This window comes from Sparus aurata, chromosome 11, assembly GCF_900880675.1.
Source record: "Sparus aurata chromosome 11, fSpaAur1.1, whole genome shotgun sequence".
In the NCBI taxonomy this organism is placed as follows: Eukaryota; Metazoa; Chordata; class Actinopteri; order Spariformes; family Sparidae; genus Sparus; species Sparus aurata.
In genome coordinates this window covers 5,007,806-5,023,702 of record NC_044197.1, presented here as the reverse complement: position 1 = coordinate 5,023,702, position 15,897 = coordinate 5,007,806, and the positions used below count along the sequence as shown (strand labels likewise).

Below are 15,897 nucleotides of genomic sequence, written 5' to 3'. Positions count from 1 at the left end.
CTCGATAAGAAGCAGGGCCGAGCGATACAAAGATATTATATTGTTATTGAGACTTTATGTCGTCTGAGAATCTTGATATCTTTATATCTTGATGTGACACAAGTGTCGTCTTTTCCTGGTTTTATAGGCTGTATTACAGTAAAGTGATGTCATTTTCTGAACTTATATTGCAATAAAGTCGTACAGTTACCGACACAAATCATTATTCCAAGCATAGTATTGTTATAACTATGACATGTTGAGGGACTTTTCAGTAAGACTGAGTCTGAACAAAGCAGCTCGGCTAGTTTAGTTACAAACATGATTCATTCACTATAACTTCTACACAATAAAAGCCCCTCCATTATTTAGTCATTTTTAAAGCTTTTATTTTGAAGCAGTGTTACAGGAAATGTTCTGTTTTCACCATCAGTAAACACGACTCCTGAAACAGCTGAAAGTGAACACGATGAAACGGAACAGATGTTTGAAAGAACAAACAGGACGAGGGAAACTAAAGAGATACAGAAGTACAGAGAGCTTAACACAATGACTTTTAAACACATCTTTCTCTCAGGTTTCCTGCACAGACGTGGGTTCAGTATCGGTTCTAGAGGGAGACTGGTACTTGTTACGGAGCAGCCGCAATTTGGCCGTACTCCGGAGCAGGTCCATTGCCGGTGCCGCCCAACTCAACTCGCCACAACTCCCCTGCAGTAAAACTGAGAACGGAAAAGTGAATCAGACGGAAAAACGGCATATTATTATTGTTCCTTACGTATTGAAAATGCTGCCGGTACTTCCGTTATTACGATGCTAAGCTACTTATGCTAGTGATGCAGACGTATCACCCATAATCATCCCACCAGGACTGTTAATACAGATGTGTTAATACATCTAAAGCATTTTGTGTTTTCTAATTATGCCCACTTGAGAAAGGCGGTACAGCGGGTTTAATTCATTGTACAACAATTCTGTTTTTTAACTACTACTGTAAAATAAATGACCTGGACCCACCGGGTTGTGACAGCCTGTTAAATATACATGTTCCTTTCTTTTTAAACGACTGTTAAATGCTGTGTCCTGATGTGCAGTCGTTAACAACAAATAACTAAATGTATTCCGCATAATCAGTCGCTCTGCTCTGCCTCAGGAGGCGGTAGGTGATTTTCCCAATATATAAAATAAGACTGATTAAAGCTAAATTATTATCTCGGACATTAACCAGATTGAACGCGAGCTCTGAAACCGTGATCCATCATAATAGTTGAGCATTATCTTAAATGTCCAATGGCTATTCCATTTATGAATGTTATGCTTGATGGATGATGGCAATTAACAAAATGTAATCTCCAAAGAGTTTCTCTGAATTCTCTCCCCCCCCCCCCGCACACTCAAACACGTTCTCGCAGAATAGGTAAGACCTTGTTTGGTGCGCCGTCCTTCAGCGGATTTACCGTTACGGTTGAATTATTTTGCCCTCGGAGTCGTTTCAAATGTTACTTTCAGACAGATTTGATTGCTAAACTGTCACATCCGTCATCCTGCTGGTTATTTAAAGATGTTTAGACAGACCTGCGTTTGCAATTAGCAGCAGTTAATGGAGCGGCTTCACATTTTTACAGCTTTGTTCCAATGAAAACAGGATTTTTCCTGTTGAAACCCATTTTTTTTCTTCTTCTAAAAACTGAAGCACAGGTCCTTTTTCTGTCTTCCTGCCAGAATGAAACCTCAGCATGCAGATGACCTGAGTGTGCAGTCTGGGTCCACTCATCTTACAAAAACAGTAAATGATGTCTCCTTCTAATGGTTCAGTCATGGATCTGTAACGTTAAGCCTGATTCTGAGGGAAACGAAAGATTTAACATCATTTGAGAAGTTCAGGGGTTTAATTTAGACACTGTCTGTCCATCTGTAACTATTCTTTATTGCGGTCACGAAAGACATCCGCCAGAATAAATAATAAATGTTTGGCAGTGTAGTGACAACGCTGTGATTATGGTGTGGTTAGGTTTCAGGCACAGAATGCACTCGGATAGATTTAGGAGGAGATTGAAATATCTGGTTTTGTCGCTGGAAAATGTCCCGACGTCTCCGAGAGAAATGTCCAACTGCGTCACGCTGACCAATGTTGAAACTCATCTCTAACACTGGTCTCTGGCTTCAACGGCTTCCCCCCGCCACATCCTGACCATCCACACGAAAGTCCGCTCACTTTTCAAGCAAAGACTCTAAAACATTTACAACTGAAATGACATTGTTGTTATTACAGAGACAGTGAAGTGCAGATAAAACAAGGACTGTCAGGTACCGGTATGAAATTCCAGCGAGGATATCAGTTCAGATGTGAACAATATCCGACTCTACATCTCGAAGTCGAAGAACAAGTGCTTGAAAACAGATCCGTCACGGACGAGGCTCGGTAATCAACGGCTGCAACACCATCTCCTGCCAACCAGAGCCATCGCTGACAACTAAATTCAAATTATAGCCCCTCAGATTAGTCTTACGTTGCGTTTACACTCATTATGTCAATGAACTGTCTGTGCATTTGTTAGCGCTCGGCCAACGCCTGCTGCTCCTAAAAGTTCAGTGTGCTTAAACGGCCCAATAACAGCCGCTTTAAAAACCCATTTTTTTTGCGGATGCTGCGCCTGTGAGACAGTTCTGCAGATTAATTTTGAAATAATTACTTCTTTTCAGTATTCCACTTCCAGCTCTGACCTTCTTTCCTGAGCACTCCACCTGTTTTTTTTCCCCTCCTCTCCCACTTGACGGTAGCCTTTTCCCTTGGCCTCTGTGCCGTCTTCATTACCGCAGCATATAGATGCCGCTGCCCCGGCTGCCTGCTGTAATGAGGGAGAGGCTCTGCGTATGGACGCCACATTCAGTGCAGACTTACAAACCGCTGGAAAAAAAAAATGTTTTAATCATTTTTTTTTTTTTTTTAAAGGGAAGCTCCCGCGGTAATGAGAGGTCAAGTGATTGGGTGTCGGATTCACAAACACGGATGATAGCGATTCATTCCGAAGCTCCTCCCTCCGTCATCGCCTTCACGTCGCGCGCTCCTCAGTCATAACTGTCAAGAACCTGCTCGTCTGTACCACCAGCTTATTTGGGTAAAAAAAAAAATCACACATAAAATGTATTTTTCCACCACGGAGAGGACATCTTTTGACACTTCCTTATAATGTTTTTTTCTATTTTGGAGGGGAGACAGTGGAGGATGATCCGTGGACGGACGCGAGCCCGTCCGAAGTCTGCAAGTCTGCTAAGAGCAGGAGACGCAGGCTGACTTTCAGATGCACCCTCCAGCATCTGCAGCCGGGTGGGGTCGGGGGGGTTGGAGGAGGGTAAAGAAGAGGTAGAAGACACTAACAAGATCATGCAATATTAATGAGGTGTGAGATGAGGGACATGCAAGGCAAATCGGCCACTGTGTATGCAGGAAAATAATATCTCACACAAAGCGTGAGGACTTGTATTTGTGAAAGAGAGTGATAAGTGAGTATAAAGAGCGAAAAGGGCGACAACAAGTAAAAAACAACAAGTAAAATAAAACAAGGATGCGAGGAGGCAGTAATTAGGTCTGCACCGTCCAAGCAGATCCACAGTTAATATGTAGATTTAACCAGGGAAGCAACCCTGGAAATACACAGTCATTACTAGTTTGCATTTTATTTTGGTGGAGTTAAAGGTGTTATTGGTAACATTCAGCCACTAAATGTGTAAAATAATAATCTACATCTTCCCTTGTCCACATCAGTCACGTAACAACTCTGCTGTTGTTGGAATAATTGCCAGTGTCATGTCCTATCCAATGATGCTAAGCTTTCCCAATATGGGCTGAGGGGTAGAGCCAACATCTTGTTACCGGAAGGTCGCTGGTTCAATTCCCCTGGTCAGCATGTCAAAGTGTCCTTGGGCAAGCCACCGCCATCAGTGTTTGAACGTACGTATGAATTACTGTAAGTCGCTTTGGACTAAAGCATCTGATAAATACCCCAAAATGTAAATGTAATGTTAACCCCGCTCATGCAAGCTAATGTCAACGTTGTTGCTAACTTCAGTGTCGCTAACGCTAGCCAGCTAACGCGGAGCAGCACAGGAAGCGAGTCACACACTGTAGAACTCGGCCATTTTTATTGAATTTTTTCTGTAAACTGGTCGACTGCTGATGAAACAGACGCCACATGAAGCCGACACATTTTTTTCGAGGCCGTCAGAATTCTTAAACAAATCGGAAACAATCGCTTTGGACCTGAATTCATTCTAAAATTATTAATTCACAATTACAGTATTAAAGTAGATTATCATTATTATGCATCTTTCCACAAGCTCTGTGGATCATTTTATTTAAATTTGACCTTTAATACTGACAGATGAAAAATATGTCCTGTAGACTGTAAGAGGAATTAATTTAATATTAACTGTTTGTATGAGAATAAATAATTGTACTTTTTACATCTACATGTCTGAACTGTTTGGGACAGAAGCACCTATCCACCATTTTTTCCATTTGTCTCTTGCTATTACCTCCAACTACCTTACTTTATTTGCTTATTTACCACATTAAACATCGACATTTAATAATCGGTGCCATAAAGCAGGTTTTTTAACATCATTTGCATTCTGCAGCTGGTAAGAAAAAAAGAGAAGAAAAGATGGATTTACTTGCGATGAGAAATCTGAGCCGGGATGTAAAAGCAGCACTTTGCAACCTATATTGTTGGTGTACAGTAACAGATGGGACGCTTCAACATTAGCTGACTTGACCAACAACCCACTTTCTACCCGCTTGCCAAAGTAGGTCAGCAATCTCACACACCGACCCAACATCTTTGTCCACTTTCATCTGAAACATTATAGCTGACAAAAGATGAAGAACCCACACAAATTCGAAAAGCAAACAGCATTAAAAACATGTTTGTTAAATGCATCAGACGGCCAAGCGTTGTCGGTGCAGTGAATGTCTGTAGGGAAGCTGCTGGAGGAGAAAGCACTGCGACACTGCTGCACGTGAGAGCGACAGTCCCAGTGGGAGAAATGAGACCATCTGCCCCTCTGCAGGTGACCGTCCCCGGATAGAGGAAGGAGTTAAGCTGAGACAGCGAAAGAGAGCAGCAGGGTAAGCTGTCCTGCTATGAGGCTGCCGTAGCAGGCAAAGCTCTATAATCGGCCCACTACTGTTGTTTTCCAAAGTGTTACGGTGATAAAATTTCATGTCGGAGCGATCGTGTGTCGCAGGGGTCAGGACCCGCCGCGGCCGCCGCTGAATGGCATCCTCCCGGGCGTCACGCCGGGGGCGAGACCGCAGCCGAGGGTTTGTCAGTGGCTTAGAAAGAGGCTGAGAGTGCCACAACAACACGGAGAAACAAACGAAACAAAAACACGCCAGAAGAAGGTTGAAGGAGTCGAACGCGGTCATGTACCGCAGCGCTGTTAGAGGAGGTTTGGCCTCCAAGCATCTGATTCTAGCTGAAAAACAAAAAAACTGGTCTCAGTTCCGCCGTTGCATCGACCGATACCCTCACGGTCAAGTATCTCAGCGCCATCTTCAAAAGTTCCCCTTTCTGTTATAAATAAGTGAGCGCCTTTAACTCCGAAAAGATTGTGGAGAAACTTCCTCGGCCTCGCCCCCCGTGCACTCAGCTCCACCATCGCTCGTTATGCTAATACGTAGCCTGAGGTGATGCAAACCTAAAGAGCCGGAGCGAATGAGGCGCCGCAACTCCGCGGAGTTAAGGCACTACAATTAACATCTCAGTTAACGACGCTACTCTATTTTGGATCAAAAAGGAGCGAGGTGCTGCGAGATAACCTTGTTTTTCTCTTTCATGTGTTAGATGTGCCGGTTGGACACGTGCGGTTTATAATACGCCCCGAAGGAAACAGCTCACCTAGCGTCAGCGTACGAGGCAAACGCCGCTGATAAGGAGACTCACAACGATTCGACACGCTTCCGTTTATCAGCGACATAAAGTGGGACAAACGTTGGGCCACTGCGTCGTTCTGAAGGAGAATATAAGGTGCCGGGGTAAATACATTAAATAAAACAATAGAATTAATTAGGCCAGGATTAATTTATGAAAGATAATTAAAGTTACCCTGTGGAGGTTTCATTGTTCGCAAACATTTTTTTTTTATTATCGTTCAGCCTCGCTCACCAAATGGTTTGTGTGTATATCTTTAAGGCTTTACAAACACGCTGAATGCATTTCATAGTTCCACAAAACAGTTTTTACACAAAGGGTTTTTTAAATGCCTGTATATTTACTGTTAATACGCGCCGCCGTCTGCAGTCTGAAGAAATGTGCACGCCGGGATCAGATATTGTTCAGATGAGTGCGTTTGCCTTTTCACGTCACTCGTCCAGGTGATAATAACTGCAATGCAGTTCTTCTTTATCTCATTTGAGAACGAAGACTTCAGATGAACGTTCACTTGAAAGCATCCGAGCAGTGTCAACATATTCACGACTTAATGTGTGAATTTTATTACATTATCAAAAGTGTTTCTGCGTCCGTCCCACAGTGGAAGTGACGCTGCGTGCCCGTTTCATAAATAAAGAACCGGATTTATACGGAGCTCCTTAAATCTGACAGGAACCAGAACACATGCATGTTACTGTCTTCGTGCACACACACACAGCTTTCAGTATTCCCCCGGCACCCGGTGTTACTCAGATTCCCCCTCTCTGCGACTAATTCATTTTTCTGGGTTGGTCTTTGGCTAATGCCGCTGCTGTCTTGTAAATCACGCAGATGCTAATGCTAGTTGTCACTTATTGGTCAGACACGTTGGGTTGACGCGGCGACATTCCGTCAAATTCATCTCCACTTGTGGATTTTTGCTCTTTTCTGACTCCGTGCAGTTTCAGTTCTTCTTGGTGCTTTTTTTCAGACTGCAGAGGAAAAACAGCAGTTCCCACTCTGCGACACACCGGAGTCGACTTTTGATTGTGAAATTATGGCGATCGGAGTCGAACATGGAGTGAAGAAAGGCACGTCATGTGAAGACACGCTGGATTTTGTTTGTTTGTTTGTTTGTTTGTTTGTGACTTTTAGGGAGGAGCTACATTTCTCTTCCACTTGTAGGTTTTCTAGCTCAGTGTTGACCTTCTGTACACAAGGAGGTTGGGAGAAAAAAGATTTGTCCTTCTCGTGAACCGGGTAGAAAATGAGAGCAAACAATGTGCGATGGCAAAAACTACTAAGATACAAATCAAAAATAAGTTAAACGCGTCTAAATTACAAAGGCAGGAAAGTTCATGCGCGTCTCCTCGGTGCAGTTTCGGGGTCGAGACTCGCTCACGGAAACATTTCACTCCCGATTTGGACCAAAAAAAACCTCGAGGAGGTATTTATATCCGAATGTCTCCTCCTGAGGAGTTTGTGTGCAACTGTGAAATCACGGAATGATTAAAGTGAAGGGGAAAAACATCTATCATTACACTAATTTCAATTAAGCAATGCAGCAGCACTTAAATTGTCTGCGTGACACGTGCTGATGACATGACAACATGAGTCCTGAGCTTTTTTCTTTTTTTGTCACCACCTGGGGTAAACAATTAGCAAACATTTCTATATTAGTGAAGGCGCTCGCTCTCCTTCTCCGCGAGGCTCCCATGCCAACGTCTCTATTAACAGACGAACTCCATTAGCTAAAAGCATGTTTGGGTTTTTTTCCTCCTTCTCTCTGCTCGTTCCACATTTGACTATTATCAGCTCCGATACATCATCAACTGTAACATTATTCTAATATCAGAGCCTTTTTTTTTTTTTTTTCCCGCTAATGTCACCCCTCCAGACATCTCTGATAACGAGCGAACCCATTTCTTTAAAAAAAACAGAAATCATCAAATAATGTCTTGATTGCGTTACAATGCCACGGAGAGACGAGTGTGTAATTGGTAAATGGAACGTGAATCCGCAGAACAACAAACCGAATGCATATCATCCGCTGATGGAAACATCTGCGAGTCATTATGCAAACTTGGGTTAATTCTTTCGAGTTCGATTCATTAAGGAGTATTGTTAGTTTCAGTGGCTGAGCCCTTATTATCATGCATTTAGGAAATGAGGCAAATAGAAAAAGGCATAAGAGCCCAATCAATAGCTCTTTTCATTTTGCCTTAATGGCCGCGTCTTCTCTCCCTCGTGGACTCAAAAGAACACGGGGGAGGTCGGTGTTACAACCATAAAATGTAATTTCTCCGCAGGAAAAACATCATAATGCCTCCCATCCCCTTTCTGCATATTCCTATAACATTCTGCCAAATTGAGTATGGATTTAACATCAAAAGGTTACATGAATTTTTCAAATGAGATATTAAAGTCAATATTTCAAGCGGAGGATATTTCAATTCGGAGTGGAGCTTTACACGATAGGGGCCGTGTGCTGAGATGAGCTGGCTCGCAGCGCTTTCCCACTAAAATTGACTCGCTGGGAGGAAAAAAAAAAAAGTCAGACCCGGGGATTTTGATGTCAAACATGGCAGGAAAATCTAACGACGTTCAACTTTTACTCCTCGCGAGTGCGGCGGAAATGTGAATGTGCGTGTGTGCGGCAGAGATTCACCCGCCGCTGCGAGAGAAGCCACTCAGGACTTAGTCCAAGACGACAAGATGCTCTCGGTCTGTACGCAACCGGAAGGAACTGAAAAATGATAATGAACCAGATCAACACGATGTCTGAAGTACTGATGCGACATGATGTTCACAGCAGCTCGGCTGACGCGACCGTTAAACCAGTCTGGACGGTGTGCGGCCGTCAGGAGCAGCTACAAGTACAGACTAGATTCTCAATGAAACTGAATTCACTAACTTCATATCTTCGTACTGGAGCAGTTCTTGTTGTTGCTGGTGAAGTTTACTTTCAAACTGTGTCATCACACGCGAGGCGTTCACAGATAAACCAGGCGTGAGAGTACCGGAGGTGAAGCAGGAGGCGAAAGTTGGTGACTTCTTTATTAAAACAAAACGACATCATCAATCCTCTCGGCCTTTGTTTCAGGGTATAAATATGGAACTTGCTCCTCTTTCTGAGTAGCTAATCAGCCCCCAGCGGTCAGCAGGACCTGTATTACTAAAATGCACTTCACCAGCAGTAAACACAGGAGTCGCTAATGCTAGTTGGCCGCCAAAATTAGCTGCTCTACACGGGTGTTTTAATATAAAAATCGACCACATTCCCACTTCGCAGCCCGCCTGTGATTTTCATCTGAGGCCTTACGTTGTGCGTCGCTGATGTCATGTTTCATGTACAGCTGTAACAGAAGGGAAAACAGACCGCAACCCAAATTCCTCCCTTATTCACGCGCCACCGCTGGATGCTGATAACGCGTCATCACTTCAGGCGGTGAGACGTACGTCAGGCTTTACTACTGAACAGACGGGTGAACTGAACGTGTCCTTAAATTGACGGTGTGTCATTTTCGCCGCTACAGGTCGTCGCAATCACAACGAGACACAAGTCTGAAGACATTGTAAAGTACAGGGTTCGTACACATTTTTCAAGGTCAAATTCAAGCACTTTTCAAGCACTTTTAAGGGTCATTTTTAAGATTTTCCAGCACCTTATTGCTGGGGTAAAATACGTATCTAAAGGAATATATATACTTGTGATTTTTTTTTCTTCACTTTTTATAACAATTATGTAAATTGTATTATGCTGTAAACATCTAAAATTATATTTCATAATAGCACAAACTTCAGAAATTAATTATCCAGTCTGATCCCAATTTTGAGAAAGCCACAGAGTTGTAATGTCAAGCACTTTCAAGCACTTAAACTAAAATCCAAGCACTTTTCAGACCTTGAAAACACAACATTGAAATTCAAGCACTTTCAAGGATTTCAAGCACCCGTACGAACCCTGAAAGTAGCGTGGTATCCTGGCCGCTGACTGCTTCATTGTTAATAAACCATTTTTAACATAATAAACACTGCAGATGATAATTCTCAAGTATAAAAGCGTCTGAAAAGCTTCCTTCCTCGTATTCTCTGACGTATCATCATCATTTGGTGTTCAGCTCACAGCAGCTGGAGAGGCTACAGTGGATATGATGACATGTATAACTTGAACATAACAACATAGGCCCCGGTTGATTTCAGCGTTCATTTTAACGCGGAATTGTTACAAATTTCAACATCAAGGCCTCACACACCTGCCAAATGTCTCTGTCTGAAAATCTGCATCATTTATAACCGCCTGTGGTCGTCCTTCTCTTGTTCCATTCATGCATTTTCCACCTATCACGTGTCATTACCGCCAGCTGCTGGTGCACGACATCGCTCTCTGGCGCGTGTGCTGGTTGACCACAGGATCCAAACACTGCTCGGCTTCTCCTCCGGCGCTCAAAACTGACCCACTCTGGACATTTTAATGGAAAACACGTGAACAGATCACCATCTGAAGTCTGTCTGAGGGTCGAACTCCTTCTGATGTTTCTTTGCATGGCCCGCTCGCCACCAGCAGCATCGACACTTCAACGAGGCGATCTCTAACGGGTTTGTGTTAGAGAATGAAACTGTGTTTTAGTTCCCAGCCACGAAAAACACGATTTACCAGGCAAACGTTCAACTGAAGCAGTTACGCACACGTCCAGTCTCATTAAGACCCGACAGAGAGGATCAGAATCCAAGAGGAGGCCTTTTATACGCCGCGTCCAATCACGCTCTGTAATCAAGTCCTAATAAAAAAGATATGATCCTCTGAACCCGAGAGCTTTTATACCAGAGTGTTCACCAGTAATTTCACTGCAGCCGGAGCAGACTGACTGAGCGGACATGCGATAGATCAGACCACCGCTGTGTGAAGAGGGCATGAATTAATCTTGTTGAGCAAAGCAACAATCGCTCCTCCACTCCCCCAGATTAACAGCTGTATTTTCAATATGGCCTTCCCCCGGCTAATTAAGAAACAGGAGCTGCTGATTCCAGCAAGAAGCGATTCAAAAAGAAAGTTTTCACCTCCTCCCTCGATCACCGGGAGGGGGGGGGAGGGGGGGGTATTCTTGGGGGAGCAGGTCGTGGGGTGCCCGCTCTTCCCAAAATCCTCCACGCCTCATCCTTCATCTCGCGGCTGCTCGTCATGTCCCGTCACCGGCACAGTTACACCTGAACACTCCGCTGCTGCCAAACACCTGGCTCCATCTCCCACTGTCCAAATGAAAAATAAGCATAATCTGCCTTTCTGAGTATCCAGCAAATGAGGGATTTCATGACAAATTGGGTGGAGGTTCATTATGCAGAGGGGAAAGGCAGAACAGAGCCAGACAGAGGCTGGAATAAAGGGATGTGTACTCGCGAATGGCAGAAATTGTGGTAATGACTTGTAAAAATTTTGGCTCGGCCGCTAATTACCGCGCGCGTGTTTAAAATCCGTGTTTTCTTTTTGGTAAAAAATGAGATTTACTCGTTGTTTGGATCATAACTGCAGTCGATGCGAGCTGAAAACACCATCAGCACGTTATATATTAATGCCTATACATTTTATATATTTGAACAACATCCATTTACACAGTACACAGTCGGAAAAAAGGGTTTTTTTCCAAGAATAACTTTATTAAAATCTTTAATCCCATTTGCGCGAGAGCCTGGCGGAAAGTGATGAGAAATGTGTGCATCGTCTGGAGGAGGATTTCAGATTCACTCCGCAATAGTAAATTAACTGCCTCGACGGCTTGATGGATGTGTTTCTTAAAACTTAATTAGTGTGAAGATAAGTGGCCGCTCAATAAATGTCTGGCAGTTAAACACAAGTGGCATTCAGAAACATTTCGAATCGCATAAAACCGAGAGGAGCGCGTCAGGACGGAGCGGCGTGGAGGAGCGGAGACAAAGACGACTGGACGGGTGTTAGTTTGCGACAGTCAAACAGGAGCTGTGTTTCTTAAAAGCATTAAAAAAAAATATTGTAGATCAACAAATACCTTCTTTATACGTACTCATTTTAATTTTTTAGCCCGTGCTTTGACATCTCTGCGAAGTGCTATGAAATGAATCATGATGTTTAAATTAATGAAAAAAAGATGATGACCTTTAACGTGCTTACAAAAAAATATATTAAACGTTTGATTTGCATAATTGATCTGCCAGTTGTGTCACAGTCGCCCTCTCGTCGCTCTGATCGCTACTCGGAGGCGCCAATTTTCTGATGTCGATGTTTATCTGGCTTATCTTGACGCGCGTGCACAACCAGCAGAATCTGCATATGTACAAAACATTATATTACATTTAATTTATCGTTTTATTTTGTCAGTTTAGCAAAGATTTCACCCTCACACAGTTTGTCTCTATCAGTATCCGTCCTCGTCCCGATTAACAATCCGCCCGATGGATACCGACACTGCCAAACTTGTTCATTTCTCTCGTCATTTTTCAGCTGTAACTGTGACGTTTTAACGTATATATAGTTAAACACGGCAGTCCGTCCTGTCTGATGTTTCTGTTGGGCTTATTTCGCGCACTGTTTCTTTGCTCGCGTCTTTAACGGACCAAATCCGCCCAAGAACGACCTCTCACTGCTAGCTAACTGCTAGCTCGAGCTAACCGCAAGTGTAAGTAATTTTCTTTCTTTCTTTCTTTATTTATTTATCAGGTCTTCAAAATAAAAAAAGAGCCTAACTGCCGACACATTAAAGGAAAGCTTTGCAGAAGACATTTTAATCAGCAGAGAGATCTTCACTAACTGATTGTCTGTGGTTTAACAAACTGAATAAACACACAACACAATTTCATACTGTTTTGTTTATACGTGGCGGACCCTGCCGCCTTCCTAGAGGGGCCTTATTTCCCTTTGAGAACAGCTTTTTTATTCACTTATGGGAAAAATAACTACTTGAGTTTTCATTATTTGCTCATTCATATTTTAAATATTAAAATTCAGAGTTTGAATTTCTTCTCCAAAAACACATAATGCCTCTTTAAGCCTCATCTTCATAATAAACTATTCCAAAAAAATACATTGTGCGTGTCTCTAATAGACAGTTAAACACAACATGTTACTTTGGATTATACTCTGCCTTGTGGAAACAGGACCTGGGTTTGAAGACTTTGCAGAACCACCGGGACCGGCGCTGAGGAACAACAGCCCCGGACCTATAAAGTTCACTTCACAGAGTATGCAAAGCATCCTGTCTTGTTAAGTCACCAAAGTAGATTATTAAGACAACACTAATGAAGTTAAACAAAGCCGTCTGACAGAGAGTGCAACTCCCGCTGAAAACCTAAACACGAGTGCAGATGAATAAATATCAAGTTAAGCAGGACCGGGGACAGACGAACAAACAAAATGGGACATTTAAAAAAAACTGCTGACGTCTAAAAGGCGATTGAATTTGCATACCACAAACTTTCATCTGGGGGGGGGAGATGTGAAGAAAGACTCCACACCACAGGAATCATTTAATATTTAATAAATTAGAAACAGTGGCTGTGGCTAATTAGAATTTGCACATTTACAAATCAGCCCTGATAGCAAAACAAATTATGAAATATAACGGTGCTCCGTGGATTACCAGGGGAAAATCAGATGATAGACAAAGCAAATGGAGTATCACTAACAACATACTGTCAGAACACATCACACAGCTAATCCAGTTAGAGGAGGGGGGGGGGGGGTGCCAGAGAGGCTTTTGCTTTAAAATATTGATACGCTATTCCGTAAAAAGCTTCAAGACCACATTCAGTGTAACACTTGCTTATTGCTCATGGGTCATTAGCCTCTCATCCTCTGCTGCTCGGGCCAGTTTGCTTTGAAAAGAAAAAAGCCCTGTGATTAAATGAATGTGTTTGCTCCGGCGCTCCATTAGGAGGAGGTCTGGATGCTCGGCCGTTTCGCTGTTTATATTACGGGTACAAAGGCAGGCAGTGTGTAAACTGTTGTTGTATTCATTATTAAATTACTTCCCGGTGCAATGGCTTTTGGTAAAAAGCCACGGAATTTCTTGTAAGGGGGGACTGGACGTGAACTCGGAGGGAAGGCATTTATCAAACGATGAAGGCGGAGGCCGAGGCATATTCAAACTTAAGTAGTTATAGAGTGGATGCCGTACGTAATCTGCGTCAATAACGGTCAAATAAAAGGGGGAGCGCGGAGTAGCGCGGAGTGGATTGGGGCCGTTCTGCATGTCAGGTTTTGGCTTTTAACATAAAAAGTGAGAGCGTATTTATCATAATGCAGCGAACACTAATGCGAGCACTTTAACTTCATCGCGTTCGCGCCGCGGCGACGGTCTCGACGCGCGCAGCAGCTGTCGGTAAGGATGCCGCATTAGAGAGCTGAATGAAGACAGAAAGGGACGTCGGCGTGATGAAAAACACATGACGAAAAACAGAAAATGTTTGTGTACTTTGGTGGCCATTCTGGTTTCATGAGTGCTGACTTTGTTCCATCATATGATTTGGGGCTGGAAACTGATATTCTTGTTTATTGCGTTTTCTGTTTTTTTTTTCCGGGGCTAACCACACGAAACGACGACGCAAACACCGAGAAGCACGGCGGAAAACAAAACGGACCACAATTCAATTAAGCGCTTGTATGAAAGACTTGACCCGAGTTCACTTCTGATCACATTCGCGACCGCAAAGAGGAGACATGACGCGAGATTCTTCCCTGCCCGCTCCGTATCAGGTTCCTCTTATGAGACTCATCATGGCCCCTGAATAAACTGCTTCACTACATGGCGCTTACGTATTTTTTTCCGTCCTCACCGGCCTGCTGTTTTCTGTTGGGGCTTGAAGTTCCTTCTCCGTGAGCTCATTCACCTCATTCGACATCGCATGACCTGCGATGTGAGTATCAGGCAAGGCACACTGCGATGTTGATGCTGAAATCATGTATATCGTACGTCTCCAATGTGACCAGACATCAGAATTTCATGATGATAATAATTGTGTGACGGCATCCTGTTTAAAGCCTGAAACACACCGGGCCAACCGTCTGAAGCGTGGAAGGCGTCTTCTCCGATTCAACTTGCAAAGTCTGAGAACGTTGGCTGTTGGCCGTCTGAGCCATTGGATTCTCTGATTGGTCGTGTGCTAGCTGTATGACCATTCTGATTGGCGGTGTGCTAGCGAATCAGCTAGGCGCGTGGGAGGGGCAGAATTCTGCGTGCGCCACTGAACCATAGACATAATATACGTAGACGCCTCATAGACTGACGCTGCCTGTTGGAGCTGACACATCAGCGCGGCCGCCATCTTGGATGGGTCCCCAATGCGCGCCCCCCCCCTGCATTCATTTCTACTGAGCAGGGTCTATCCCCAACTACAACAATCATACCTCCACGAATTTTTACCGGATTTTCACACAGTTACATACGGCAGAGATTTAGTTATGATACAGGGCGCTGTCACAAAAATTATAAAAACTTTTTTTTTTAAATCTTACTTGTGAAAGGTAATCCCCCGCGATCTGGTAACAATACTGCGCCGGTTATTGCAACCGTAAACTGCACAAAACACGGGCATAGTTGCTCGCTCTCCATTGATTCCGATTGACTCTGGTGCTAGCCTAGAGTGAGGAGACCCGACCAAGATGGCGGCGATACGGGATCACGTTCCAGCAAGCCGTGAGGCGTCTACGTATATTATGTCTATGCACTGAACTCTATGGTGTGCGCTTTGTTTTTCTATGCACTCCGTTCCGTCATTTCCTGTTTTCATGTTTCGGATTACTGGCACGAGACTAGCGCCACCCGATGTTAAGGAGGCTTATTGCATCTTGCCGAAGCGCAAAACGTACGCGCTACCGTGGAGTTGGCAGCAACTGGGGCTTCATGCGTCCGGACTTTCACGCAACGCTGTGACGCTGGCTCGTCGTACAGCAACAGTAAAAATGAATGGCATGTTTTATGATAGATTCTTGTCTCTTTGACTCAGAGTTGGCGTCATTCCCTACAGAGTCTTTAGT

The 15,897-nt window shown here is 43.7% G+C and overlaps 1 protein-coding gene across 2 annotated transcripts in view; it reads right to left on the bottom strand.

The window, feature by feature from the left end:
• Positions 1–15,897, bottom strand: part of LOC115591128 (kynurenine--oxoglutarate transaminase 3) — an 85,712-nt gene that overhangs the window by 22,298 nt on the left and 47,517 nt on the right. Inside the window, exon 14 of one of the 2 annotated variants that reach the window (XM_030432822.1) lies at positions 11,079–11,141. The exons of the other annotated variant lie outside the window; for it this stretch is intronic. Within the exon in view, the coding sequence (XP_030288682.1) occupies positions 11,094–11,141 (48 nt within the window). The 3' untranslated portion in view covers positions 11,079–11,093. Of the gene's footprint in view, positions 1–11,078; positions 11,142–15,897 lie in introns of those variants that run through there. 2 annotated transcript variants of the gene reach the window in all.